Genomic DNA, 25,388 nt, shown 5'->3' with positions numbered 1-25,388 from the left:
AACATGAGTTCTCCTTCAAAGATGTCTGAGAATCTTACAATACATCACAGTCGAGAAAACAAAAGTCACCGCAATTAGCCATTCAAAGATCCACCTAATCAGTCTGTCTATGCCGGCATCCCCAAGATCTCCCCCAGAATCGGACTCTGAGTCATCGCATACGCCTCACGAACATACTCCTCACTCACCGAAAACGGCTTCGCCATGAGATTCGGAATATATCGCCCTTCCAGGTCGGCCATGTTCACCTTCCCCTCCAACAACCCGGGTTTGAGCAGGCACTGTCGGAATCGATCCACCGTCGACTTCAAATGGCTCGAATGAAACGGAACATCGATCCCCTGCAGCGGAATACTCGCCACCCCCCGCTGTTGCTGGATGGGCTTGGCCAGACCGTGTGCCGCGGTCAGGAGATCCTGGATCGTGATATCAATACTTCTCGCCGCGGTCGCGCCCCTCATCATCTCTGCGACCTGTTCGCTCCCGTTGGCCGACTGGGAAAGCCCATCCAGAACCTTGCCCAGCACCCAGAGGTTGGTGTCCTACGAGGGTTAGTGGTGCCCAGACGAGAAATGGACCCGAACCCGCAAGCATACTGTTCCTGAACACACGTATTGTTCCCCCCGGACGTTGTAATTGACAATCTCCAGTAGCTCGTGGCTCGCCGCAGCGATCGCCTCAACCAGCCTGCCTAATGCATCAGAATCGAAGACTGCCCGTTGTTAGTTAGTGGCCTGCGAACCCCGTGAGCAGAAAGCCGAACTTACACTTGCCTACCCGTGTGGGGTTGACCGCCAGCATCCCGTACGCTGCGCCCTGCTCCCCCCGTGCCACCGACGCCTGCATCATCACCCCTCGGTAGAAAGACAACTCCGCCAGCGCCCCCATGGGAATCGACGGTGAAAGGGCCGACAATGCCCCATACTCTCCCAGCGAATGGCCGGCATACACTGCGTCTGGCGATACATACCCATGGCTCCGCAGATCGGCGATCACCGCTACTTCAAATAACAGAATCGCTGGCTGCGCGAATTGAGTCGAGTACAATAGACCTCTCGGGTCGGTAAACGTATATGAGGGGGAACGAGACGTGAGACCCGGAAGGGCCGGTGCCTCAGTGCGGGTGCCATCGGGAAGGACGGTCTCCGTCGTTATCGACAGGTAATTCTGGCGGATCTTGCGGCCTCGTTGACCACCGAAATGCACCGTGATTGCCGTCGGGTTATTGCGCACAATGCCCAGCACAGACCACCCTGCCCATCGTTAGAAGTGCGCGCCCATAAAACTGATCGGGAAGAGGCCTACCGTATGATGCATAGAGCTGCGCATCGATCTCGTCCCACAAAGCTTTCGCCACGGGACTCGACTCGTAAAGGTCCATCCCCATCCCCTTGCTTTGGCTGCCTTGACCTGTAAAAAGGTACGCGGTAGCCGGCTGATCTACAGTGGCTCGGCCTTCCAGGACCTTTTCCCCGCCCTCCTTGCGAGTAACATCAATCGCAAAGCACATGCGTCCCTCAACCATCCCGGTGTGCCGGATTGCGATGTCCAGCTTTTCGAGGGGCATGACCATGCCCGTGAAGGTGGCCGTGAATGATCGAAGACGGCGTCTATTGCCATGGAGAGCGAGATGCTCGAAGGCTGCCACTGTGACGGCGGAAGTACACATGCCATGGGTCAGAGTTCCAGGAAGGTCAGCCAAAGAGGCGAAGATGGCAGACACATGAATAGGATTGAAATCTTTCGACATGTTGGCGTATGGCTGATTACTCGGCGGCATCTGCACTTCAAGAGAGGACAAGCCCGCCCATCCCGGATGCTTGAGTTCTACCTCCGAGGACGCCAGACTCCCTCGGCGATCCAGGAATTCGAGCACCGGGTTGCCAATACAACTGTCGCAGCTGTAATTCACCGTGCCTACCTCCTTCCATGTGTATCCGCCAAGCTGCGCGCTAGCGGTTCCTGCGACTCGGAGTCCCTGCATCCCATGCTCTTTATGGATGATATGGCTATGCAGCTTGAACAAAAGGGTTTTACCCGCGAGGGATATTGTCTCATCCTCGACATAAAACCAGTCGCGGCGTCGAAGCACGGTCTCATCAAGCTCACTGTCCACCTTGAGCCTGCGTTCCGGCTCCTGGATTCGTCTGAAGAGTTCCTTCTCTTCTCTGAAAGTTCCCCGAAACAGGAAGCTTGACGTGACTGTAAGAACTGGGTTGCTCGAGCGCATAATCTGCGCCTCGACAACAACAACCATGCCTGCATCCTCCACATACAAGGCTCGGACCTGTGATTGTGAGCTCACGATATCACCGACACGGAGCATGGACACATCTGGGCTGTACTCAAACGTGTTTGACCGATGGACCAGTCGCATCAGGTCCCCGCCCACGTCCCGGAGAACCAATGGCTTGGTGAGAACATCCCAGACGATCACAACTGCAATGCTAATAGGCAGGACTTCTGAGTCGGGAAAGACAAGTCTAGAATCCGGGAAAGCCGGGCCAACAGACGCAATCAAGTCTTGGAGCACTTGCTCGGTAAGTGTCATCTCTTTCCCGTAAAACGTATCATGGATACTGCCAGTCGTAGAGACATCTTCTCCAAACCATAATCGGCTATAGAATGATTTGACTCGAGCATTCCTCTGCTCCATGATCTCGCTCAGGCTAAAAGGTACAATGCCAGGGTCGAACCGGTAGAGCAATCGCAGTGGCTCGAGTACCTGAGGGGGATATAATTCCAACACAATGTTTACGCCGTTCGGACTAGAAAGCTTCATGGAGGAAGTGACCCGGCATGCATCCTGAACGCAGACCGATATTTCACCTCGATCCGGGTCATAGTGAAATACTGCGTCAGGATTTGCTGCGATGAAATGCTGGAAGGGATTCCTTTCGCGCCGTCGGTTCTGCAGCAGGATTGGGGCTTCGAATACTGCGTGAATCCACAGAGGCAGGCTTCGAGACAAGCTTAACCCGGCTGCCGAAACATGTACTGACCGGTCATCATGAGCGTCAGAGGTCGAACTGGACGTAGGAATCGATATATCATAAACCGCTATCTCCCGTAATCCGGCAATCGACGACCAACTGTCGGGGGTGGCGAGACCGCTAGCTGAGCTCGAAATTGACTCTTCGCAGCAGGTCTCGCGCTGGAAGCGTTCGATGACTCCGCCTATAATGCCGTCCAATATCTCTTGGGCAGATTCATTGCGGTCAACCGAGTATTGTGCAGCCACAGGCCCGTGCAGAATACAAACTCGCTCAGGATCCTGATCAGGTACAGCTTCAACGTCCTCAGCCTGCCAGAGCGAGTCTTTTTTGAAATACCACTCGAAGTCCTCATTGAGAGCTGGTATGAAGTTAACAGGTTTCTGATCAGCCCTTTTTGTTTCCTGAAGAAAGAACGAGACGTCTTCTGGATTGAGAGCTTCGTCTTGGGCTGCAGGGCACACTTCACAGACCGACTGGAGGCACAGCTCTGGACTCTCTAAGACTACTGTCCGGGAAAGATCGACACGTTGAGCCAGTGAAGAATATGGCAACCGCTCTAGGGTCCGAATGACCATGTTCAAGGTGAAGCTGGCATAAGAAGGGTCTATCCATCGCCTTTGATGACGGACGTACATCAGATCAACCATGCGATGGAGTACTTCAGCATAGGTCATGTCTTCCAGCTCCACCACAGCACCGTGAGAATCTCGACCAAACCAAGGCTTTGCGAAGTCGGAGTTCAGACGTTGTATGATGGACTTCCGATTTTCGCGCAAGTATGCTACTCTATCCTTTCTGGGTAGCTTGAACACGGTTTGGTCCATGTCCGCCCAGAGACGCACACCTCGAGTGGCAACCTTGTGAATGGGTTCGCCCATCTCTGACTGGACGGTAAGAATTCCTCCCGCAGGCTCATGGTATGTTCGTGACCACTCGCTATCCGGCACGCCAGGAGTGTTTGTGATGACTCTTTTCACGGCAGGAGAGGTATGTGCTTCCCGGGCCACCATCAGACGACTTCCCAGCAGGATCCCGTCAAAGGGCATACACGGATAGCCATGCGAAACAGACCATTGTCCCGTAAGGTACGGATATATGCTGTCACTATCACCGAAGCCGCTGCCAGCGACTAGGTAGATGTTCGGCTGCTGTCGGATGATGCCGTACGTGCTCAAAATCGGAGCATGGAAGTCTTCATACGAGTGATGACCTCCACCTCGACCCCCCGTCCATTGTAAAATGACGGGGAAGTCAGGATGTGTCTTAGCTATTTCCACCACTTGTCGGATTGTAGCTACTGAACTCGGTTTGAAACTGATATGACGTAGTCCGAGTGTTCGGATATACTCCGAAACAACCTCCGCTGAAGGCACGCCTGCACCAATCGTGAGCCCGTCAATTGGAATTCGATCCTGCGACAATCGACGTAGCATTGCTATCTGCCAACTCATCGCCCGCGGATTTGCATAGATAAGGTTGCAGGTGACTCCACGACCAGGACGAATGTTGTCGACCAGCTTCGTTATTGCCGCTGTCATCTCAGATCTATTGTAGTATCCTCCGCCAGCCAGTTCGACATGATAGCCAGCGTTCATGATGGAGGCAACAAAATCCCAATGCACAGTGGTTGGTGTCATGCCAGCCACCATGATTGGAGGCGAACCCAGCAAGCGGCTCAGGCGTGTCTCAAGAGCAACCGTGCCTCCATTTGCCAACCGCGGCTGATAACGCTGGCTCCAGCTCTGAATTCTTGTCGATGTTTCTAGGAGGCGTGGCGAGAAAAGGTCGCGCATGGTCCCAATCTCAGCATCGCGGGAGTCAAGGTCGCTAGCTTGAATGACCCGGATGCCTCTTCCTTCCTGGACCTTCTTCACCAACGGGCCCAATCCACCGCGATCAAAGACAATGATATGAGATGCAGTTTGGGTGGGATTTGGCGACTGAAATGAGCCCATCAGTGCCGTAGGCCAATCGCAAGGCTCCCGCGCGATGGCATCGAATATGGTATGAAGCAAGTTCCCCTTGGTCTCCCGTAAATCTTGGCCTGTGTTTGTGTGATATACTGGGAGTTTGAGATCCTCGGATACTATCTGGTGCCTTGAGAGTCGTTTCTTGAGTGCATTTCCGGCATCGGTAAGAAAAGGGGTGTGAAAGGGTGTGCTTATGGGTAGAAAGCTAGTCTGGATTGATGGTTTTCTGCTGTTAAAGGGGATCCGACTTTGATCTTCGTCAGAACTGACAATCTTCATCAGGTAGCTTTGAAGGTGCACCAGAGACGTGGACGGGCCGGCCACCACGAACTGATCGCGAGCGTTGATCAACGCCATATGTACCTGCCCTTGTGAAGGCAGAACTCGATTGATATGTTCTATTATCGACTCGAGCTGTGTCACTTTCAACCCTCGCACGCTGAGCATGTGGGATGGCATGCTACAGTCGTCTGCATAGTCACTGAGTGCATGTGGTGCAAGAGTGCTCGGTGCGCTTCGATGACATTCCCAACCCAACCAAAAAAGCGCTTCAACTGCTAGGCCGCTATTCTCATAAAAGGACTCCCAAGAATCCGACATTGATACGACTGCTGAGATTAAAAGTCCCTGCGAGTGGCCAGTTGTGGCTCTGAGCAACGCACGCAACTCGCCAGGGTGTAAGCCTAGAAGTTTGCATGTGACACAGTATCGAGCCAGGCTCAGTACTCCTATCACCGGAACGCTGATCGGGGCTTGAGCAACACGAATACTGTCTGGGATAGCTGCGCCATTATTGAGCCAGGCACACAAATCTAGGGGCTGCGCGCCAAAGTAGGAGAGGCACTCTGGGAGATTTGAAAGCTTGTTGAGCAGATCGCCGACCGTGCCGAAGAAAGAATGTAACATTGGCTTGTAGGTAGCGTGAAGATCTATCAGCTCCTGAATGCATGTTCGACTTGCTTCTCCCTGTCCTCCAAATACTGCTAGTAGGTGAAATCTGTTGGTTTGAGCATGCTGAAACAACGCGCTCATCCGGGTGCGCGCAGGAAAGATGTGATTCTCGAGCTCCCCGTTGCCAGCAAATTCGACCGCGCGATAATACACTGACAGGTAATACTGCCGACTCTTGGGAGCTGAAATGGAGTGAAGAATCTTGGAGTGGATATCTTCGTCATCTTGCAAGAACCGAGACTCAAATGCTCGTAGCACAGCGACCAGGGCCGACCGTGAAGATTGTTGTCGGATGAGGAACTCGACATATTTCAAGCACAATTCCAGCGCTGAACCTGGTCCGGCCTCATTCTCTCCTTCTTTGATCGCTAGACATTGGAGAAAAGCATCCTTCTGCGATTGAATCAATTGAAATTGAGACGAGGGTATTGTCAGTGTTAGGTTGACATGTTTCCAAATCAAAGGTACTTCGACGGCTGTCGCTCGCGTACTCGTCATGAATGAGGGCAGACAAGGTGGCGAGGATGAAGGAATCGAGGTACGCATGACGATCGCAGAAGAGGAGCTGGAGCTGAGGTAGGCAGGACATTGGTCCATCATAGACATGTCGAGATTTCCCATCCTGCGCGGCAAAGCACGTTCTCATCCACAGTATTTAGCACTTGGGTGTCGATAGAATCGTACATGCTGGTAGAGATAGCTTCACCTTAACGAGCAAAGAACGCATTGGCGAATCGAAGAATTGTTCATTGGGCCGGCTTGACTAACAACGCCTGGGCAAGCCGTCCCGTGAAATGCATATATATTCCGGTAGGGCTGTCTTGTTGGCGTATCGACCACAAAGTCCAAGCACCATATGGATCGGGGGTCGGCTCAGGGGCGTTTGATCAAGGATCCCTTGCCCTGTCAGCCTCAATCTTTGAAGGATCTCCTGCATCAGGCCGGAGTTTTATCGACCTGACAACCCCTTTCCAGGCACATACATTGGCTTTGACCGACCGGAGTTTTGCACACGGAGTTTTATCGCACGTCTTGCCGAATACGATTTCTATACACAGGCACTGTCAGCTTATGACTCGTCTTTGGGTCTCTATGTGAATCGGGCTAGGTTTGCGAAACATGAGGGGATATTTAAGGAAGCCTCCAGGTTCTATCCCTAGGGCCAAGAAAGGAGGCCCGTACGACACGCCTCAGTAGTTCAAAATGCGGCGCTGTGAATCCAGTACGTCGCGTCAATTTGTCGCAAGTTTTAGTCATTGGGCCATTTTGAAATGGTGTTTTGCCGATAATGACTTTTCCATTCCATTCACCTGGGTGCCCAATTCCTGTCTGCCTGCTCGACTAGAGTCTATATACTGCTGAGGTACCCTAAAGGCAGCATTAACCTCCTTGTGTTTGTTCGACAGAGAGGGTTCGCCGTGACACTTGACGCTGTCATGGATCACTCAGTCAGCAGTCGTCCCTTCAACACCCGGGGTCGGAACGATCTTGCGTACAAGCTGTTCATAGAGCTTCTTTCGTAGGTCCGCTCAACGATTGGGCGAAAACTTTGTGGCAATGCTGACAACGTAGATATCAATTGGCCTCCCCAGTGCGTTGGTAAGTGCGGTATCAGGATCTCATCAACACACCATAGCAGCTGAACATCATCGCTAGGATCGAGACACAAGATGAGCTTCTTAAGGCCAAAACGGCTATCTGCCGCTTCATCGAGGTCGGTCCCCGGACCACTCTAGCAAATATGGCTAGAAAATCAGCGGCCATACACCATAAGTCTCACGCTCCATCTCAGTGGGCTCATCTGCAATTCCTTTCGTACATGGACGACAAGGCCGGGATAATGTACGAGTATCAGAAAGCTTCTCCGCTAGTGCAGCCCAAGAGCGAGAATATCTCAGTGCCTGCCAATATACGTGCTCAGAAACAAGAGACACGCGTCCCCGAAGCGAGCCCGCCAGCCTCGCCAACTTCTACAGCCATTACGTCCTATGGCCCCAGCAAAGACGTCGTTCTATCAGCAAGACATATCACTCTTGCCATGACCGCACAGAAGTTGCGACGACCTTTCGACCGAGTTCCGATGATCAAGACGATCAGGGATTTATCTGGAGGTAGGATAAAGGCCACCGCACCTTTGCTCGCAGAAAGCTGACCAGCCAGGGAAATCAACATTGCAGAATGAACTCACAGGTGATCTGGTTGCTGAGTTTGGACGTGTCCCAGATGGAGTTGAGGATATGTCTCTGACGGCTCTGGGGGAAGCGTTGCAGGGTGGCTTTTCAGGCAAGCCTGGGAAACAAATGTCGATGCTAATCTCCAAGTTCGTGTCCAGCAAGCTACCTGCGGGGTTCAACCAGGTTGCTATGCAAGACTTTCTGCAGCTGAAATGGGGGCTGGACAAACCGCATTCCACCATTCTTATCTGCTTTGCGACAGCCATGGAGCCAGCGTCGAGGCTTTCCGGTGCGGATGAAGTTCGGTCGTATCTGGATGGTCTTGTTGAGCAATATGCTGCGTTTGAAGGCATTGCTTTCGTTCCTACGGGCGCACAAGGTGGTAGCGCTAGCAGCTCGTCATCAACGGCGATGATGAGCTCGGCTGAGTTTGAATCCCTCAAGAACGAGCATAAAAAACTTTTTCAGAAGCAGTTCAAGGTTCTAGAGGCATACCTTCAGTCAGGCGAGCAGACATTGGATGTTGACACGACCCAGATAACGAACCGTTCACAAGCCATGGAGAAGAGTCTTCAGCAATGGAATGCAGAGCTGGACGACCAGTTTTTGGATTGCGTCAAGCCCATGTTCAATCTCAACAAGGCACGGCAGTATGATTCCTGGTGGAACTGGGTCAGAGAGGACGTTTTCCGATGGTTGAATGAGATTTCAGCCAGCCATATCGATACAGCATTACTTAGCGTGGATGACCGCCTCCGTCGGATTTTTAATCGTTGGGAGCCTAGCTGCGTCGACATCATACGTGCTCATTTGGGAACATCGTGGTCAGAGCAAGTCATCACATCAACATTACCTCATGTGGGTAACAAACAGGCGATCTTGTATGAGATGTTGCGTCTCGGCGCCAGGGCGCAATTGGCGGATCCCATTTTCATTCACACACAGCTACCCATGGGACCCAGAACAATGATTTCAGCATCTGGGCAGCGAGAATACGATGAGATACCTCGCAACATCTGTAATTACCCAGATGTCGTGCGTCAAGGGCGCACGTCAACCGCAGCTGGTCTCAATACAATCCCGTTTGTTCATCTGAGAAAACGGAGAGACGAGCAAGATTGGTTATATGATCCGGCAGCAACGGAGATCTTGCATACAGCTTTGGACACTGGCGTTACCACTGGTTTAACATATGCCGGTAAATCAGTTCTGGTAACAGGAGGCGGACCGGATTCAATTGGTGCCCATGTGGTCCAAGGACTGTTAGCTGGCGGAGCTAAGGTCATCGTTACTACAAGCCGCGCCGTTTCCAGCAGCGCGACGTTCTTTCAGGGTGCATTTAGGACGCATGGCTCTCGAGGGGCATCCTTGACTCTGCTTCCCTTTAACCAAGCGAGCAAAAATGACTGCGAGGCACTGATCCAGTACGTCTATAGCAAGGACTCTCCTGTAGGCGGTGATCTAGATTATATCGTTCCTTTTGCAGCCATCCCGCAGGCAGGGGAGCTAGACTCTATAGGCGACCGCCAGGAGGTTGCGCTCAGAGCAATGCTGGTCAACATTCTGCGACTCATTGGCTTTGTGCGCCGTGAGAAAGAAAAGCGACGTATCGATACCCGACCTACCACGGTAATACTACCAATGTCCTGTAATGAAGGCACCTTCGGCGGCGATGGTTTGTACGCCGAAGCCAAGATTGGGCTAAAAACCTTGTTCAACAGATTTCACTCGGAAACGTGGTCAACTTATATCAATGTTTGCGGAGCAGTTATCGGGTGGACTCGTGGCACAGGCTTGATGCGTTCTACAAATGCGTTGGCGGCCGAAATGGAGAAACTTGGCGTGATTACCTTCACACAGGCTGAGATGGCCCTGAACATCTTGGCGTTGTTAACACCAAGTGTAACGACCCTTGCAGAAGAGGCGCCCATCTATGCTGACCTGACGGGTGGACTAGGTTCCATGTGGAATGTCAAAGAGCAGATAGCATGTTGCCGAAAGAAGCTGAGTAATGAGCACCAGTTACGGAATGCTTTGATGAGGGAGGACGGTCACCATCAAATCGCCGTCCAGGGCAAGACTCCGCTCTATCAGCAAAGGGAGGCGCTCGTTCAGAGAAAGCGTGCGAACCTGAAAATCGGGTTCCCTCCACTAACAACTCACCACGACATGATATCTGGCCTTCCTGATCTTCTCGATATGGTAGACCTCTCACGCACTGTGGTGGTGGTCGGATTCTCAGAGTTGGGGCCCTGGGGTAATGCTCATACGAGGTGGGAAATGGAGTCCCAAGGCCATTTTTCGCTCGAGGGCTATATCGAGATAGTCTGGATCATGGGACTGATACAACATATCGATGGTGAAGTTGAAGGTCAACCGTATGTTGGCTGGGTCGACGCGGAGACTCGTGAGCCCGTTCAGGACGAAGACATTCCGACAAGATACGGCAACTGTATATCGAAAGGCACTGGTCTGAGATTGATCGAACCGAGTGAACTAGACAGTTATGACCCATCCAGGAAGGAGTTCATCCAAGAAGTGGCCATCGAAGATGACCTGCCTCCATTCGAGAGCTCAAAATCCGCAGCCGAGGCCTTCAAGTTGAGGCACGGTGACAAAGTTTCTATTCAGTCTATCCCGGGGTCCGATGAATACCGGGTATTTATCAAGAAAGGTGCAACGCTGATGATCCCCAAATCTATCCCGTTTGACCAGATCGTCGGAGGTAGAGTTCCTAAGGGTTGGAACCCTTCACGGTATGGAATTCCAGAGGACATCGTACAACAAGTTGATCGAACAACCCTATATGCGCTATGTTGTGTTTCTGAGGCGTTCCTGTCCGCCGGAATCAAGGACCCATACGAGATTTACCAACACATTCATCCGTCAGAAATGACCAACTGCTTAGGCACTGGTGGTGGCCCTGGTAAAGCTATTCAGTCCATGTATCGTGACCGGTATCTTGATCGTCCAATCAGAGGCGACATCATTTTGGACCATTTTGCCAACACCATGGGTGCATGGGTCAATATGCTCTTGCTGTCCTCGACCGGACCTCTTAAGACTCCAGTCGGAGCTTGTGCCACCGCCATTGAATCTTTGGATTCGGGTTGTGAGGCGATCATGACCGGAAAATGCAAAATGGCTTTGGTGGGCGGATGCGATGACTACGGCGAAGAGGTAGCGTACGAATTTGCGAACATCAAGGCCACAGCCAATAGCGCCGAAGAGCTTGCCAAGGATCGTTTACCGAGTGAGATTTCGCGTCCGACAGCAAGCTCACGCAGCGGTTTTGCTGAGGCTGCCGGGTGCGGCGTCCAGATACTTACCAGTGCCGAGGTTGCACTTGAGATGGGCTTGCCGATTTATGGTGTGGTAGCCTACAATCAACTTGCGAGTGATCAAATCGGTCGGTCAATACCTGCACCCGGTAAAGGAATTCTCACTGCGGCACGCGAAGGGATACGGGCGCAGAGTTCACCCTTGCTCGACTTCGGATTCCGACGCTCCTGTTTCGATCAAGAGGTGGCCTGCATTCAGCAGCACTATTCGGAGCAGAAGCATACACAGGATTATCCTTCAAGCGAGAGTGTAGAGCCACAAGTTGGCCAAGCTCGCATGGAGCAGATCATGAAGTCAAGAATTCGGGATGCGCAGCAGCGGTGGGCGAACAATATCCGGCTCCAAGACTCCTCAATTTCACCTGTGCGGGCCGCTTTGGCTGCGTGGGGCCTGACTATAGACGATATTGGACTGGTATCAATGCATGGTACATCGACGAAAGCGAACGAGATCAACGAGGGAGACGTGATCAATACGCAGATGCATCACTTGGGCAGACGAAAAGGCAACCCGTTGCTCTGCGTTTGCCAGAAGTCACTGACTGGCCACCCCAAGGGAGCTGCAGGCGCCTGGCAATTGAACGGTTGTATGCAGATATTTCGCGACGGGATTGTTCCCGGCAATCGCAATGCCGACAATGTGGATGAGCAACTGCGCAAATTTGAGTATTTATTATATCCCATGAGTCCGCTGCCGATTTCAGAGGTGAAAGCGACCATGCTCACATCATTCGGCTTCGGTCAAAAAGGTGCCATCAACGTCTTGGTCGCGCCGAGGTATCTATTTGCGTCTCTCTCGACAGAAGTCTTCGAGAAATACCGCACCCAGGTGAACAGGCGACAACGAACTGCGACCAAAGAGTACATCTCGCGGTTGTTGAAGAACACGATGGTTCAGGTCAAAAACACCGCCCCGTGGAAAGACAGTCACGATATGCGCGATGTGTTTCTCAATCAGAACAGTCGCCTTGCCAAAGATTATTCTCGATTCGTTGATAGTGCATCAAATTGCAGTCCTAGCGTCCAGATCCCTAGCCCGGAAGTGACATCAACAGCCGACAGATCGAAGAGAGTATCTGCAATCGTCCAATCGATGGTCGAAGATGTAACCCGACGTGCTGAAGCGGCTTCATCTGTCACTGTTGGGGTCGATGTAGAGGAAATCGCCAGCATCAACATAGAGAACGAAAACTACATCGACCGGAATTTCACATGGAGGGAACGCGAGTACTGTCGGAAAGCACCGAATCCCCGCGCCTCGTACGCAGGCCGTTGGAGCGCTAAAGAAGCCGTCTTCAAGAGTCTGCAAACCCCGTCCAGAGGGGCCGGTGTATCAATGAATGAGATAGAGATTGTGAATACCAATGGTATTCCCAGTGTGACGGTTAGCTGCCCCAGCAGAAGTCTTGTTTCGTGCTATATCATACTGACTATCACCAGCTTCATGGCAATGCTCATGCTGTTGCAGCATCGAAAGGTATTAGCAACATCGAAGTGACCATCAGCCATGCCTCGGACACCGTTGTCGCCGTAGCATTAGCTACAGGTGAAGCTGAAGGGGCACGCTTTTAGCTTGAAAGCTCGAACTGCATGATCGGGCTTTGAATGATTAGCACGCGCGGCATTTGGGTTTCCATTCACTCTCCCTCTGTCAGGCACTTCAAGTAAGGGATCCGTGCATTTCGAGGCGCATATAGACAGAACTGTAATCAAGGTCAAGGTCAATAGAGCAATCTAAGATTACTCGGATGTATATATGATGCTGTAGATTGAACACAGTAGTTGAGGAACTTGCGAGTGTCGTTCGGTGAAGCTGCATTCATTGAGGGATTGGAAGCGAAGCACGCTAGCCTTATTCGGCTATGCCAAGGCCAACACAGCGATGACGCCTGGTGCTGACAAATCTGTCCAATACTTCGCATCGCAAATGCTTCGTGAATGGTTCATCGTTTCCAATCATCCCATTCGGGACTTCAACTATGAAGTGTCAGCATGTCATCCACGGAGCTACCCATCAAAGGAAAGGCTGCCTCTAGAGCAAGGGGAAGATACACCACCAAAGCTTGTGAGGAATGTCGTCAACGGAAAGCGAAGGTATGGCCACTGCCTTGCGATTCAGATGCCTGCTGACTAACATGTGACAGTGTGATGGGAAGAAACCTCGCTGTTCGAGATGTGCTCAGTACAATGCCCATTGTCAGTACTCTGGCACGGAAGATGGGCGTCGGCCCGCTCCCAAGTCCTATGTGCTCCTGTTGCGTCAGCGCATCGCATCACTGGAGAAGTTACTGGAAATCCATGGTATCGATCCTAGGACAGACCATGATGTCTCCGCCACCCGTGAGTCGGGAGCCGTTCACACTGGCGAGGATCCGCAGATATTTAGCATGAGCCCATCGGTAGATGAGCTATGCCAATATCTCAAAGGTCGCTTGTCCCTCGATGAAACCATGAACTTTGACCAGGATGGGGAGATGAGGTACTTTGGACCAACCAGCGGACGACTCCAGTTCAAATCCCCGGAGCCTGGCGAGGAAGATAGACAGGAAAACGCTTATGCCGTTCCTGAAGTAGAACCCGTCCTGCAAAGTATCGATGAGTTCCTGAATATTCGCATTGCAGACCCCACGATCGAGGAATCCGGGATCTCCAAAGCACTCCAGGACGAGCTAGTCGATCTTTACTTCGCCTGGGAGCAACCTTGGTATCCTCTTGTGGATGAGACGCTCTTTCGTGAAAGTCTAGAGACACGGGGCCCGTATTGGAGTCTTCTCCTCCATTACTCTTTACTTGCAGTTGGAGCCCGGTATTCAGATAGCCCGGAGGTTCGGAGTGATCCTAGTGACTCCAATACCGCCGGACAGCCTTTTTTGGAAAGGGCAAAAACGCTGCTCCATCAGGAGATGGAGCATCCAAACCTTCTGACTATCCAGGCTCTGGGAAACATTGGCTTGTATTACATCGTACGTCTTTCACTCATCTCTTATACTCTATGCTAACCATGACGTCAAAGGCTGTGGGTTCAGACGCAGCTGGATGGTTGCATCATGGGATGGCCAACCGACTGAGCCTTGATATTGGGCTGAATATGGATCCCGCGGGCTTTAAAGGAACGACAACAATGACTCCGCGTGAACTCCGACTTAGACGGCAAGTCTATTGGGCATTGTACTGTCATGACAAGCTGTTCGCCACATACACAGGGCGGGTCTGCTCGATGCTCGTACGTGCACTTCGGCGAACTGAAATCGGCACGCCATCTGACAAAGACAGGATCAACAAGCAGCGGTTGACTTACCGGCAGCAATCGAAGAGGACCAGCATGCCACTAGCCACACGCCCGAGAACATCCAAAAGATTTTAATCCCTTTGCAAAGAGCCATGATAGCTCTGTGTCGCATAAAGGAAAGAATATTATCCTCACTGTACGTCTAGTCATCTACCATGCCAGCACGATATACTGACCCGGCAGATGGGGTCCGAGACACCTCACGAAACCCCACGAGCGATTCAACCTTCTGCGCACTTGCCTCCTCGACCTACGAACGTGGTTCTATGACCTGCCCCAGGAGCTCCGAATCGACCGCGCGAACGATGTCCCCCACGTCTATACATTACATATGATCTACCATACCGCACGAATCCTCCTCACTCGGCCTTTCCTGGCTCACTCACTCGAACATAAACGCGCAGAGGGATCAAGCGAATCGATGGCTGTAGCCAAGTCGGTCCGGCGCGAGTCCGCCAAGGGGATATGTGCTACCGGTCAGAAATACCGCCGTGTCTTCCAGAGTTTTCATCGCAGTCCAATGTCTGCCATGCATTCCACGCTGTGCGCCGCTGTGGCCCTTCTCGAAGACCAGGAGAGTCCGTCTAATGCGCACTACTTAGCGTGTTGCATCACTGTGCTGGATGAGTTATCGACGTCGTGGCATCCGGCTCTTTTCATTGGAAATAACCTACGACGGCTATGTCCATCGATATCCTCACAGGTAACGTCCCGGTCGGGCGGGAGCTCGGAGAATAGTTTCGAGACGCAAGACCTCGTCGTCGAATCGGATTTGGCAGAGGTTCCTACCTATGAAGGTGGCAGCGATTGGCAAGCAGGCGGTGGGGGAGGTCTGGCCCCGTGGAGTCATTTGCCTGGTGATTACGGACTCTTCGAACTACTCAATCATACGACCTGGGACCGACCGTGGTAGTCTTCCTCAGGCGTAAGATCACTAGGAATCTAGACAGTTGGAGATTTCACTTTCCGTACCATTTTCTACGTATACTGGTGTTTGGAGAGGAATTATGATTGAACATGTCTTGATACCCAACTCAAAAAATACATATTGACGCGACGTGTTTACCGGAAGCTCTCTCATGTTTTGATTTCTTGCCACGCATATGGTTCTGCTAAGATATAAGGTAGTAAAGATGCGAAACTCGAAGCGAGGTTCGACGACAACTGTCATTCTTTGCATTTCAAGTGGACTGCGCGCTACTACTATACTTGCGGTGCCGATCGCTCCGGCATCGGGGCATATTCCCCGTCCTCGACAAGGACTCTCTGCAACAATTTACCCGAGAGGGATTAGCGTGATGCCCCCCTGGACAATCATTTCTCGTCCCTTTACTTACAAGTGATAAGTATACTCAACATCTACAATCGAATACTGAATCTCTTTGATGGGGCATAAACATTGGCGTCAGCTGGACTCATCTGAGAAAGTATCACATACGGAAAGATAAAGGAACAGAAGAAGGATTCATTAGAAAACCTCCAAGGATCCACGTCAAACCCTGGTGTAAAGGGAGAGGTCACCAAAATAGTCCTCTGGATCATGCAATGCGACTTTTTGATAGTGAGTAACCATCTCACATACGCGGTCCGAGTCAGGATCCGTGGCGAGCGGGCTATGAAGTATGAAAAGTATTAACCATCAGCGGAAGTCTCCTCAGGCATCAACAAGGCATGCACTTACCCCATCCAGAACTCCTCGCCATTTCGCAATCGTCTCTTCCACTGCTTCTTCTCTTCTTCTCCACAAACGCTATTCCAGACCATGGCACCAGGCCACTGGAGGTCCGCGACTATCTGCTTCACGGGCACATTCGGACAGACCGAGAACACCAAGGTATGTTCATCGATCTCGAGGAACCCTTTCGGGTCGTTTAGTGGCTGGAGTCCTATGCTCTGGAGGAATCTGACATCATTCTCATTGTACCAAGGGTCCTGAACATAACAGTCGACTGTCTGCCCTCCACTGACCCCACTGCGAGCCAGCACGGTCGCCATTGTCTCCACGGCAGCATGCTGGACGTATGAACGCGTGGATATCCTCCCATTGTGGCTCTGATCCAGAGTCCCGAGGCCGAAAGCCACAATCTTGCGTATGGGAAGTGAGAATTGCGAGGCCGTCAGATGGGATTCCAATTCGTGACACGTCTCACTTTCTCGCCAATGTTCGCGCACACTGGCAAAAGTTGAGTCCAGCCCCTCGATGGTGCCTTCCGAGAATTCGGGATGTCGGGTGTATAGGATGGACACTGGAGGTTTGTCCGCAAACATCATCATGGCACATGAAGGGTGAACGTAGGTCAGAAGCTGAATGCTGCTGTATCCGATGCAGTATGTTGTACTGGCGGTTGTTAGACCAGGCATGATACCAATGTGACTAACATGTATAGAGCACTCACGCCAAGTCCAAGCAGACAGCGGGGACACTTCGACTATATGTGCTTACCACATCATCGAAATCCTTGATGCGGATCTCCTCCCTGCCCTCTTCGATCTGCCGGTCGAGATCTTCCAGCAGTGCCCGGGGGAAAAGCGGCTTGCCGGCATTGTACAAGCGTACCACGTGCTCAAGTCTCCTCAGGGTCTTTTCGTCCAGCAGAGTAAATGCCAGCTGCTCCGTCATGGTGCCTTCAGCGCCAGCCTTTGGGGCCGGCTCCCTGTCGATGTGGCCCGTGCAGGGCGTCAAGGTGGCGCTCGTCTGGTAGTCCGCCGTTGAAGCCATCGACAAGGATGCCGAAAACAATGGCAATGTTTCACCTGGGTGGAGATGCCGCACATGGCAGCCTTAAGTATTGTAACTGCTTCGATTCGAGAAAGTTGAGCACGCATGTCACGTTGTTTGACTAGTACGCGGTTGGTTGAAACAGTTTGCTTTCTATTGACGCCCACATGAAACGTTCCATCGGTATGGAATCTCACCGCTGTGCACCCCGGTCAAGGGCTGTGTTGTCTAAACCAACCTGTTGGGAATCTCTGCTTCGTAGCATGATTGGTGAGCTGGACTGACAATCATCCTATTAATATCACCTCAACCGGACACTTAGTCCAGCTTACTCCGGAGTCCGTTGCTTTTGCGCAGGTAAAACCTGTTGGTTGGGGCTTAGCGCATCGCTCAAGTCAGCAAAATTAGGGATATTTTTATCCCACCGAGCTTACAATATGCGGACAGGCCAGGATGCAAATTAGTGGCATTTATTTTGGGCAAGTGACTTGCATGAACTCTAGACCCTCTCAAGCTAACCTCCACTTCATGTTTGTGCCACATTTATAGTACTGCTGCAGTTCTCGATGCCCCTCCCACTAGTGTCCAGTGATCATTTATTGATAGTTAGCTCCAAGAACCACATTACTCCGATTGGAATCGACCCTGGCAGAAGACTTCTCGCGATTGACGATCAGAAATAGATCGAAATGGATGACCAACAGGTGCTAATTCCTGTTTCTTCCCACTCCTTGCGCGACAGAGATGCAAGGGCTCCTAGCTGGTAGTTGGGGGTAAGCTACTGCCACGGTCCGCGTCCATCCTGAGCTTTCCTCTTTGGCTCCCACTCACGAGACTCACATCGTGTGGAGTCCCCGGTGTCAATAATGGTCTCGTTGCACATATATCGTCTTGGAGAAGTGGACCGACCGTTGTGTTGGTTGGCAAGCAGACTAATTGCGGCCCCGCTTCGAGAGTGGGGTTCTGGATCCATGCACCCCATTGCTGCTGGTGAACTGCAGATGCTTCGTGTGTTTTGTGGTGTGCTTGATGAAGCAAACAAGTTGGAATCTTTTGTCTGTCGGTATGAAACTATCAGGTGGTATGTACTGACTGCCCTCGGGAAACAGTTTCGTGCTGCTCTCAGCTACCTCCGGATGCGCTTTCTTCTAGGACTACCCAGAGCCCAACCAAGATAGGATTTACGGGCTGGCACAACAAAGCCACATTCCGCTATCCTGATAGGGGCCATTCGTGCTTCGCCAATTCTGTGGCGAGGACCCGGGACTTTGCCCGCACCTGAGACATCCAGATATACAAGGCTGGTGGGCTTGAGATCTGCAGCTAAAGCGTGAACCGCCCGAGGGATATTACTCGCCTCTGGGCCCTTATGAGCATCGATACCGGGAGTTCAAGGCATATTATGCCCAGCTATCCCGACCCAACAAGACTCTATCTCTCGTCGGGATCCGGCTATCAGAATTAGCACAAATTCTCGGCGGGATTGTTTGCACACTAGGCAATGTCAAGTCTTTCCCTTGGGGAATAAGAACAAGACATGATCTAGGAATCTGCCGTCTCAGATGGCCCGGTCATTCTCTGAATAAGACGGTCCAGAGAGTCCCTAGGACATGATCCAGATAGACATAGAGCCTACCGCCTCTGTTCCAGATCCAAGCATGCCTGCGACATTTGCAATCGCTTTGCAGGTATCTCTCAGTAAGAATCATAACCCCACAAGCGAGCGATATGCCGCTGTTTTGACCTTGGGCCTAAATCACTAGTAAATGACATCTCATCCAAGTACCTATTCAATATAAACCTAGTCAATATAAGAAGCAAGATCGAAGATTGTGCCTCTTTCCCACAAATCTCATTACATTCTCCTCCCCTTCTCACATCCTCCTCCTTTCTTCGCCTCTTCCTCTCTCTCCACCCGAAGTACAACTCCCACTCTGTGTAATAAAACCAAGCCAAATTGAACTAAGCCCCATCCCAATCCACCATAAGGCTCATCCCTAGCCGTGAAACTCTCTCACCCTCCCTCCCTCTCTCCCCCACTCCTCCTCCATTCCAACCTCACCTCCCAAATACGTATGTAATATGTAGACCGGAACACCCTTCCACGATGACGCCTCCATGACGCCTCCCACCCCAGCAGAGAGCGAAAAAAAGAAGAAAAAAATGCCGCGACTGGGACTCGAACCCAGAATCTGCACTCCACCCGCTCTCGAAGTCGGGGGCTCTGCAATGTTAATACCACTACACCACCGCGGCGATTGTTGGTGGTGTCTGGCGGAGAGTTGGTGATAGCGGACTGACCCACTTTATTTGGTGCCTGAGGTTTAGGGCTTGCGCCGCTTGGCCCCTCGGGAGGCATATCTTGAAGCACTGTGCATATGTGTGTAAAGTGGTATTGTGTTAGGTAGTATCTGTGGTTAGTTCTCTTATTGGGTTTCTGGTGGTATACCTAGTTGCTTGTGGATTGGGTTGGTTTGGGCTTTAGGCGGGAGGGGGGGGGATGAGGGGTGGATGTACTATATACAATGAATGGGTTTGTGGTGTGGTTGGATGTACTTGGTTTTTCTGGATCTGTCTAGGAATGTCAATGTTGTCTTCGTTGGAGTTGGAGGGGCAAGGTTGCACACTGGGCCTAGGATTCATGGAAGGAACATACCTCTCTGTGATTGACTTCAGGAGAGTACCTTATTCATGACTAACTCGAGGCAGAGAGAACGCACGGGCGAGGTAGCAAGCAAGCACCACCCTGAGCAAGGCACATAACTTACATACTCATTCCCAGGCATACTACAACGCTTCTCATCCAGGACCCCCAAGTTCCTATTGAACTACGTATACCAACTTCCCTGACACAAAGAAAATCCGAGCAGTAGCATCCTCAATTGAACCAACAACAACAGCCGCCCCAACCAGAGGAGTAAATACCAGACAATCTAAACTACCCCCACCTCAAACCGCTGCATCCCCACCATCTCCCAATACAATCCCCGCCTCGCCATCAACTCCGCATGGCTTCCCCTCTCCACCACTGCCCCATGCTCCATCACCACGATCAAGTCCGCCCGCTGCACCGTCCGCAACCGATGCGTGACCGCCACCGTCGTTCGGGTGTCGGCCGCGCGATCCAGCGCCTCCTGCACGAGACGCTCTGCCGCGCTGTCCAGCGCCGATGTCGCCTCGTCCAGCAGCAGTACGGGGCTGTTCCTGAGCAATGCCCGCGCGAGCGCAAGACGCTGCTTCTGGCCGCCGCTGAGCATGGTTCCTGCTGTGCCGATGCGGGTGTTGAGGCCGTCGCTTCGTGTGATTATACATCAGCTGGGAGTACGTGGTACATTTAGGGGTGTGATCTGCAGGGTGTGATCTGCAGGGTGTGATCTGTGGGCAAGGCCGGGGGGGAGGGGGGGTGAGGAGAGGATAAGAGGGTCTGCTTACGGAAGAGAGAGAATAAAATCGTCGATATTCGCCTCCTTGCACACGTTCACAATCTCCTGGTCGTCGATGGAGGTGGGTGTGTCGACACCGCAGAGAAGGAGATTCTCGCGGATGGTGCCGTCGTAGAGGATCGGTTCTTGGCTGACCAGGGCAAACGTCTTCCGGTACTCGTGAACATCCAACTCCGAGATATCGACGCCGCTGAGCAGGATCCGCCCGGCGGTGGGGCGGTAGAAGCGCTCGAGGAGCTGGAGGACGGTGGTTTTGCCGGAGCCACTGGGCCCGACCAGGGCGATGAATTGGCCGGGCTGGATGGTGAGGGAGAAGTTCTGGAGTACCGGGTGCGAAGGTCGGGAGGGGTAGTTGAAGCTGACGTTCTGGAACTCAATGGCATGGGGGTCTGTGAGCAGAGTGGGATGCTGTTGGCAGGTTGCATCCCTGGCGTCGATCGTCTGGGTACGGTTGAACAGTCCGTACATTTCCTGGCCCGCATGCAGCGCTTTACTCATGTCTGGTGCGTAGGAGACGACTGCACCTGCAATTTGAGCGCCGGAGATCAAAGTGCCGAAGCAAATGTAGAACTGCAGGATGGTGTATTCATTCTTTGCAAGGAGTGTGCCACCGTACCAGAAGGCCAGAGCACCACAGAAGAAGGTGAAAGAGTGCGATGCAGCGTACAGGGCTGAGGCTTTGAGGATCGACTTCCTGGATTGAGCAGCCTCGCGGGAGAGAATGGCAGTGTATTCGTCCAGGAAGTGTTGCTCGAGGGTAAGTGAGGCCACCGATCGAATTGCTGTTATGATCTCCATCGCAAACATAGCGGCCTCCTCGTGTGTTTTCCGGACCCTGTGATCGAATAGTGCGAGAACTCGGAGGCGAACGTAGCCACATCCTGCCACAAATGGGATCGTGGATGTGCAGACCAACGCCAGCTTCCAGCCGACGACAAGAGAAACCGTAATGCATATGGTCAGGGTGGAGAGGAAGGTGAGGCTGGAGCCGATGATAGGTCCACTGAGACCGGTAATGTCCGTAGCCGTGGTTGAAACGAAGGAGGTCAGGGCGCCAGGTGAGTTTCTCTTCTCATCGAAGAAAGCAATGTCCTGGCTAAGGATGGACCGAAAGGCTTCGTGTCTGGTGTTGTGCGTGAGTCGTTCAGTAGACCGGGAGAAGCAGATCCCTTGACTTATCCAAGTGACGAAGGCAAATATAGCAATGATTGCAAACACTATGGACCACCTCTTAATCTCATGGAAAAGCTTGTGATATTCTTCGGGTGCAAGGGTTATAGCGCTGATTGATTCGGCGAAAGAAATGGCTTGCCTTCTATATGTTAGTCGCTAGCAAAGCAGCATGCGGTCGCTACTTACGCTGGAATGACAAACCCTGTGAGAACGCAGAGTAGTAGTCCGGCGAATATCAATGGTGCTTCTTTTCTATTGAGCTTGCTTACAACCCGAAAATACGTCCTAAATGATGGGCTAGAGTCTTGAAGGCGCTCGTGGCCATTGGCTATGCTGTCGTAAACAAAGTCGCTGGTAGGTGAGACTTGGATAGGCCCAGTCTTGCCATCGCTCAAAGTTGTTTCTGTGTCCGAGCGGAAATCAATCGTTTCATCTTCAGTCTCACTGTCAATCTGCTGTGTTTCCACGAGACGTGCATAGACCCCTTTCAGGCTCATTAACTCTTCGTGTTCCCCTTGCTCAAGGACAACGCCCTTATCCATGACGATAATATTGTCGGCATTGCGGATAGTCGATAACCTGTGAGCGATGACAATAGTTGTACGATCTCTGGCCGCTGAGTTCAAGGCCAGCTGGACGGCCTTTTCGGACTTTGAGTCCAGGGCAGACGTAGCTTCATCCAGTAGCAGGATCTTGGGATTGCTGATAACCGCCCTTGCAATACATATACGCTGTCTTTGGCCGCCCGACAAATGCAAACCCTTCGTGCCCACTTCTGTATGATAGCCTTGCGGTAGAGCCATGATAAAGTCATGAGCGTGTGCGACGCGTGCAGCTGCATGCACCAGCTCTCTGGCCTCGAGCATGGTCCTATGTGTATCAAGGTCTTTTAATCCCAACATGATATTGTCGAAAATGCTTCGGTTGAACAAAACCGGCTCTTGCACGACATAGGACATTTGCTGCCGTAACCAATGCAGGTTGAGAAGCGTGAGGTCGACACCATCCAAGGCTATACAATGGGTTAGCCAATAAATCAAAAGTATCTGCAATTGCCACTCACTGATGTAACCCCCGGTCGGCTCATAGAAACGCTCCAAGAGTCCGACAATACTGCTCTTTCCGCAGCCAGATGCCCCCACCAGGGCGGTCGTTTTATTTGCTGGGAAGCGCATCGATATCTGATCGAGGACCTGCACAGTTTGCCGCGATGGGTATGCCAAGCTCACATCGTGCAATTCAAGGTCGCCATGTACGCTTGGTAGGCTTTGTCCATCCGTCGCCAGTGGGTCAAGAGGAGACTGGCGAGCAATAGCTTTCAGAATGGCACCGGAATGAACAATGCTCTTGACAAATGACTCGGCACTAGGGGCAACCCGACCAACCGCGAAAGAACCAATAATGATCGCCATGGTCGTAATGACCACCGCTGAGGCGCTCATATCCCCCATGACAACGTAGCGAGATCCTTGCCAAAACGCCAGAGCGTAGCTTAGATACGGCACTGAATTCATGACGCCGATCATGAATGTTATCGACAGCCGCGCTTTAAGTCCCCATCTCTCCCCGATATCGATATATCTCATGTATCGCTCACGCATGGCATCCTGTATTCCATACGCAAAAACATGCCGCATAGAGCTTAGGGTTTCCTCAACCACAGAGGACCCTTCATTCAGAGCGGCTGAGCTCCGTCGGCTGAATTTCATAGCATACATAGCCCCTAGAAATTCAGCCCCTCCAATCAGTATAGTGGTAGTGAATAGCATCAAGGCTAGCTTCCAGGACTGCAGGAACGCAATCACCTCGGCCGAGATGAAAGTAGCCAGAGCTGTCAGAAAAGTTGATATCTTGCTTGTAATTCCTTCCTGGATAATGTTCATGTCCGAGGTAATACGTGCTGTCACTTCTCCGGGACTCAACGTGTCGAAGAAGGCAATGTTTTGCCGTATAATTGCCCTCAGGTATGCACGACGTAGGTTTCTGGTGATGCGCTCCCCTGTATAATAGAAGCCCACTGTGGCGACGTAGATGAGCACAAACTCAGCAATTCCGACATAGACGTTGAACAACGCGAGTTTTGAGACATTGGAAGAGAGCTTTGAGCCATCATCCTCGCCATTGGCATGCCTCTGGAAAGACCGCACCACGAGACCGTAGATGATCGTGAGTAGGGGGTTCAGTGCACCAGCAAGTGTGGCCGAAACTATACTTATCACAAGGAGAAGCAAATCGAGTCGTCCCACGTAGTTGAGCACGGTGCCTTTTGGTTTTGACGGCAATCCTTCTAATTGGCGCTGAAGAATGCTCTGCACGAGGTCATCTTGAACATACGCACCGAAATTATCATCTGGGTGTATGTTGCGGATCGGCATTGTGAATGTCCGGGTCCTTTATCTCGATTGTCGCTGCAGAGGATGCAGAAAAAGTGCCAACCGAGCCCATGATCTCCGCTTCTTTATATCGAAGCACAGGGAGCCGACCATAAGCACGCCTTAGGATGCTAAAGCATCTTTACGCCAGTCACACTGCTTTGCTGTCACTGATTTCTCTCGTGTCCGCTATCATCAAGCGTCTGGCTCCAGACCGATTCCGATGCCGATGCCGAGGCACTATAGCACCCCCAGCTGTAGGGCTTCTGCGAGATAAGCCGCAGTCTAGAATCTATCTTCCGGCACCATCTACCCGTCGGTATCTTTGGTGTCAGTCTCTCATGTGGCTATGCATATTGACGAGCGATTTGATCAAGATGAATCGGACTACTGCGACATGCCAAGGGTTGAGCACGTCCCAAGCATCCAATCAGTGCGATCAATCTTTGACTCTTTTGGAACGGTCAATCGCGAAGAACACAGCAGTATCATCTTTCAAGTGGTTGGTTGGTCGTGCTCGAGCATAGTAAAACAATACAACTTTCGGTGTACCTACCAAACATGGGCCTTAGAGCATCTCAGGCTGAGAGAAATAAAGGTTTGTGCTGTGCAGATACTTATGAGACTGCTTATTTCAGCATCGCATTCCTGAAGCCAGGGAGCTGGGGCTAGACCAGGGGAAGCCAGAGATCGATGGCTCTTTTTGTGAATGATGACTTCACAGCAGTCAGAGCAAGGCTACGGCGCAGAGTACAGTATCAATCAACAGCCACATGGGTATGGGTCTGTCCCAGCAATGGCTGGCATTCAAGCCGACTATGTGATCCCTTCGGAGATCTCAATCCTCCCACTTGGCAGACTACATTCCCACCCCAGATTCATCACCAGAATCAAGGACTGTGGACTGTCAGATGACGCAGGCGACGGAGATGCAGGCCATCCCTTGCGTGGCTGCCATAG

At 51.9% G+C, this 25,388-nt stretch overlaps 5 protein-coding genes and 1 non-coding gene across 6 annotated transcripts; 2 read left to right on the top strand and 4 right to left on the bottom strand.

Moving 5' to 3' along the window:
* Window positions 1-107: 107 nt before the first annotated feature.
* BP01DRAFT_300620 (beta subunit of fatty acid synthase) lies at window positions 108-6,415 on the bottom strand (the record flags this gene model as incomplete). Its single annotated transcript, XM_025571995.1, has 4 exons — window positions 108-542; window positions 597-712; window positions 768-1,253; window positions 1,306-6,415. 4 exons carry the CDS (start codon window positions 6,413-6,415, stop codon window positions 108-110), a joined length of 6,147 nt encoding a protein of 2,048 aa, XP_025429642.1.
* Window positions 6,416-7,353: 938 nt separating this feature from the next.
* On the top strand, window positions 7,354-13,004 carry BP01DRAFT_300379 (uncharacterized protein; the record flags this gene model as incomplete). The annotated part of the gene is made up of 5 exons (XM_025571987.1): window positions 7,354-7,436; window positions 7,490-7,516; window positions 7,574-8,028; window positions 8,078-12,816; window positions 12,873-13,004. The coding sequence occupies 5 exons, from the start codon at window positions 7,354-7,356 to the stop codon at window positions 13,002-13,004; spliced, it is 5,436 nt and encodes a 1,811-aa protein (XP_025429641.1).
* Window positions 13,005-13,398: 394 nt separating this feature from the next.
* On the top strand, window positions 13,399-15,710 carry BP01DRAFT_344343 (Zn(II)2Cys6 transcription factor). Its single transcript, XM_025573559.1, has 5 exons — window positions 13,399-13,526; window positions 13,577-14,395; window positions 14,446-14,655; window positions 14,706-14,857; window positions 14,905-15,710. Exons 1-5 carry the CDS (start codon window positions 13,425-13,427, stop codon window positions 15,632-15,634), a joined length of 2,013 nt encoding a protein of 670 aa, XP_025429640.1. The 5' UTR covers window positions 13,399-13,424; the 3' UTR covers window positions 15,635-15,710.
* A 503-nt stretch (window positions 15,711-16,213) lies between these two features.
* Window positions 16,214-17,341, bottom strand: BP01DRAFT_300585 (SRR1 family protein; the record flags this gene model as incomplete). Its single annotated transcript, XM_025571994.1, has 3 exons — window positions 16,214-16,334; window positions 16,403-17,059; window positions 17,118-17,341. The coding sequence occupies 3 exons, from the start codon at window positions 17,339-17,341 to the stop codon at window positions 16,214-16,216; spliced, it is 1,002 nt and encodes a 333-aa protein (XP_025429639.1).
* A 2,263-nt stretch (window positions 17,342-19,604) lies between these two features.
* BP01DRAFT_t217 lies at window positions 19,605-19,696 on the bottom strand. The gene has a single exon. It is a non-coding gene; the product is annotated as a tRNA-Arg (tRNA).
* A 624-nt stretch (window positions 19,697-20,320) lies between these two features.
* On the bottom strand, window positions 20,321-24,784 carry BP01DRAFT_96378 (multidrug resistance protein). The gene is made up of 4 exons (XM_025580267.1): window positions 23,120-24,784; window positions 22,243-23,068; window positions 20,873-22,195; window positions 20,321-20,734 (listed from the first exon to the last, which is right to left on the bottom strand). The coding sequence occupies exons 1-4, from the start codon at window positions 24,429-24,431 to the stop codon at window positions 20,374-20,376; spliced, it is 3,822 nt and encodes a 1,273-aa protein (XP_025429638.1). The 5' UTR covers window positions 24,432-24,784; the 3' UTR covers window positions 20,321-20,373.
* Window positions 24,785-25,388: the final 604 nt, after the last annotated feature.

Source organism: Aspergillus saccharolyticus, assembly GCF_003184585.1.
Source record: "Aspergillus saccharolyticus JOP 1030-1 unplaced genomic scaffold BP01scaffold_25, whole genome shotgun sequence".
Taxonomy (NCBI): Eukaryota; Fungi; Ascomycota; class Eurotiomycetes; order Eurotiales; family Aspergillaceae; genus Aspergillus; species Aspergillus saccharolyticus.
The sequence above is the reverse complement of the archived record's forward strand: the minus strand, read 5'-3'. Positions and strand labels throughout refer to the sequence as shown.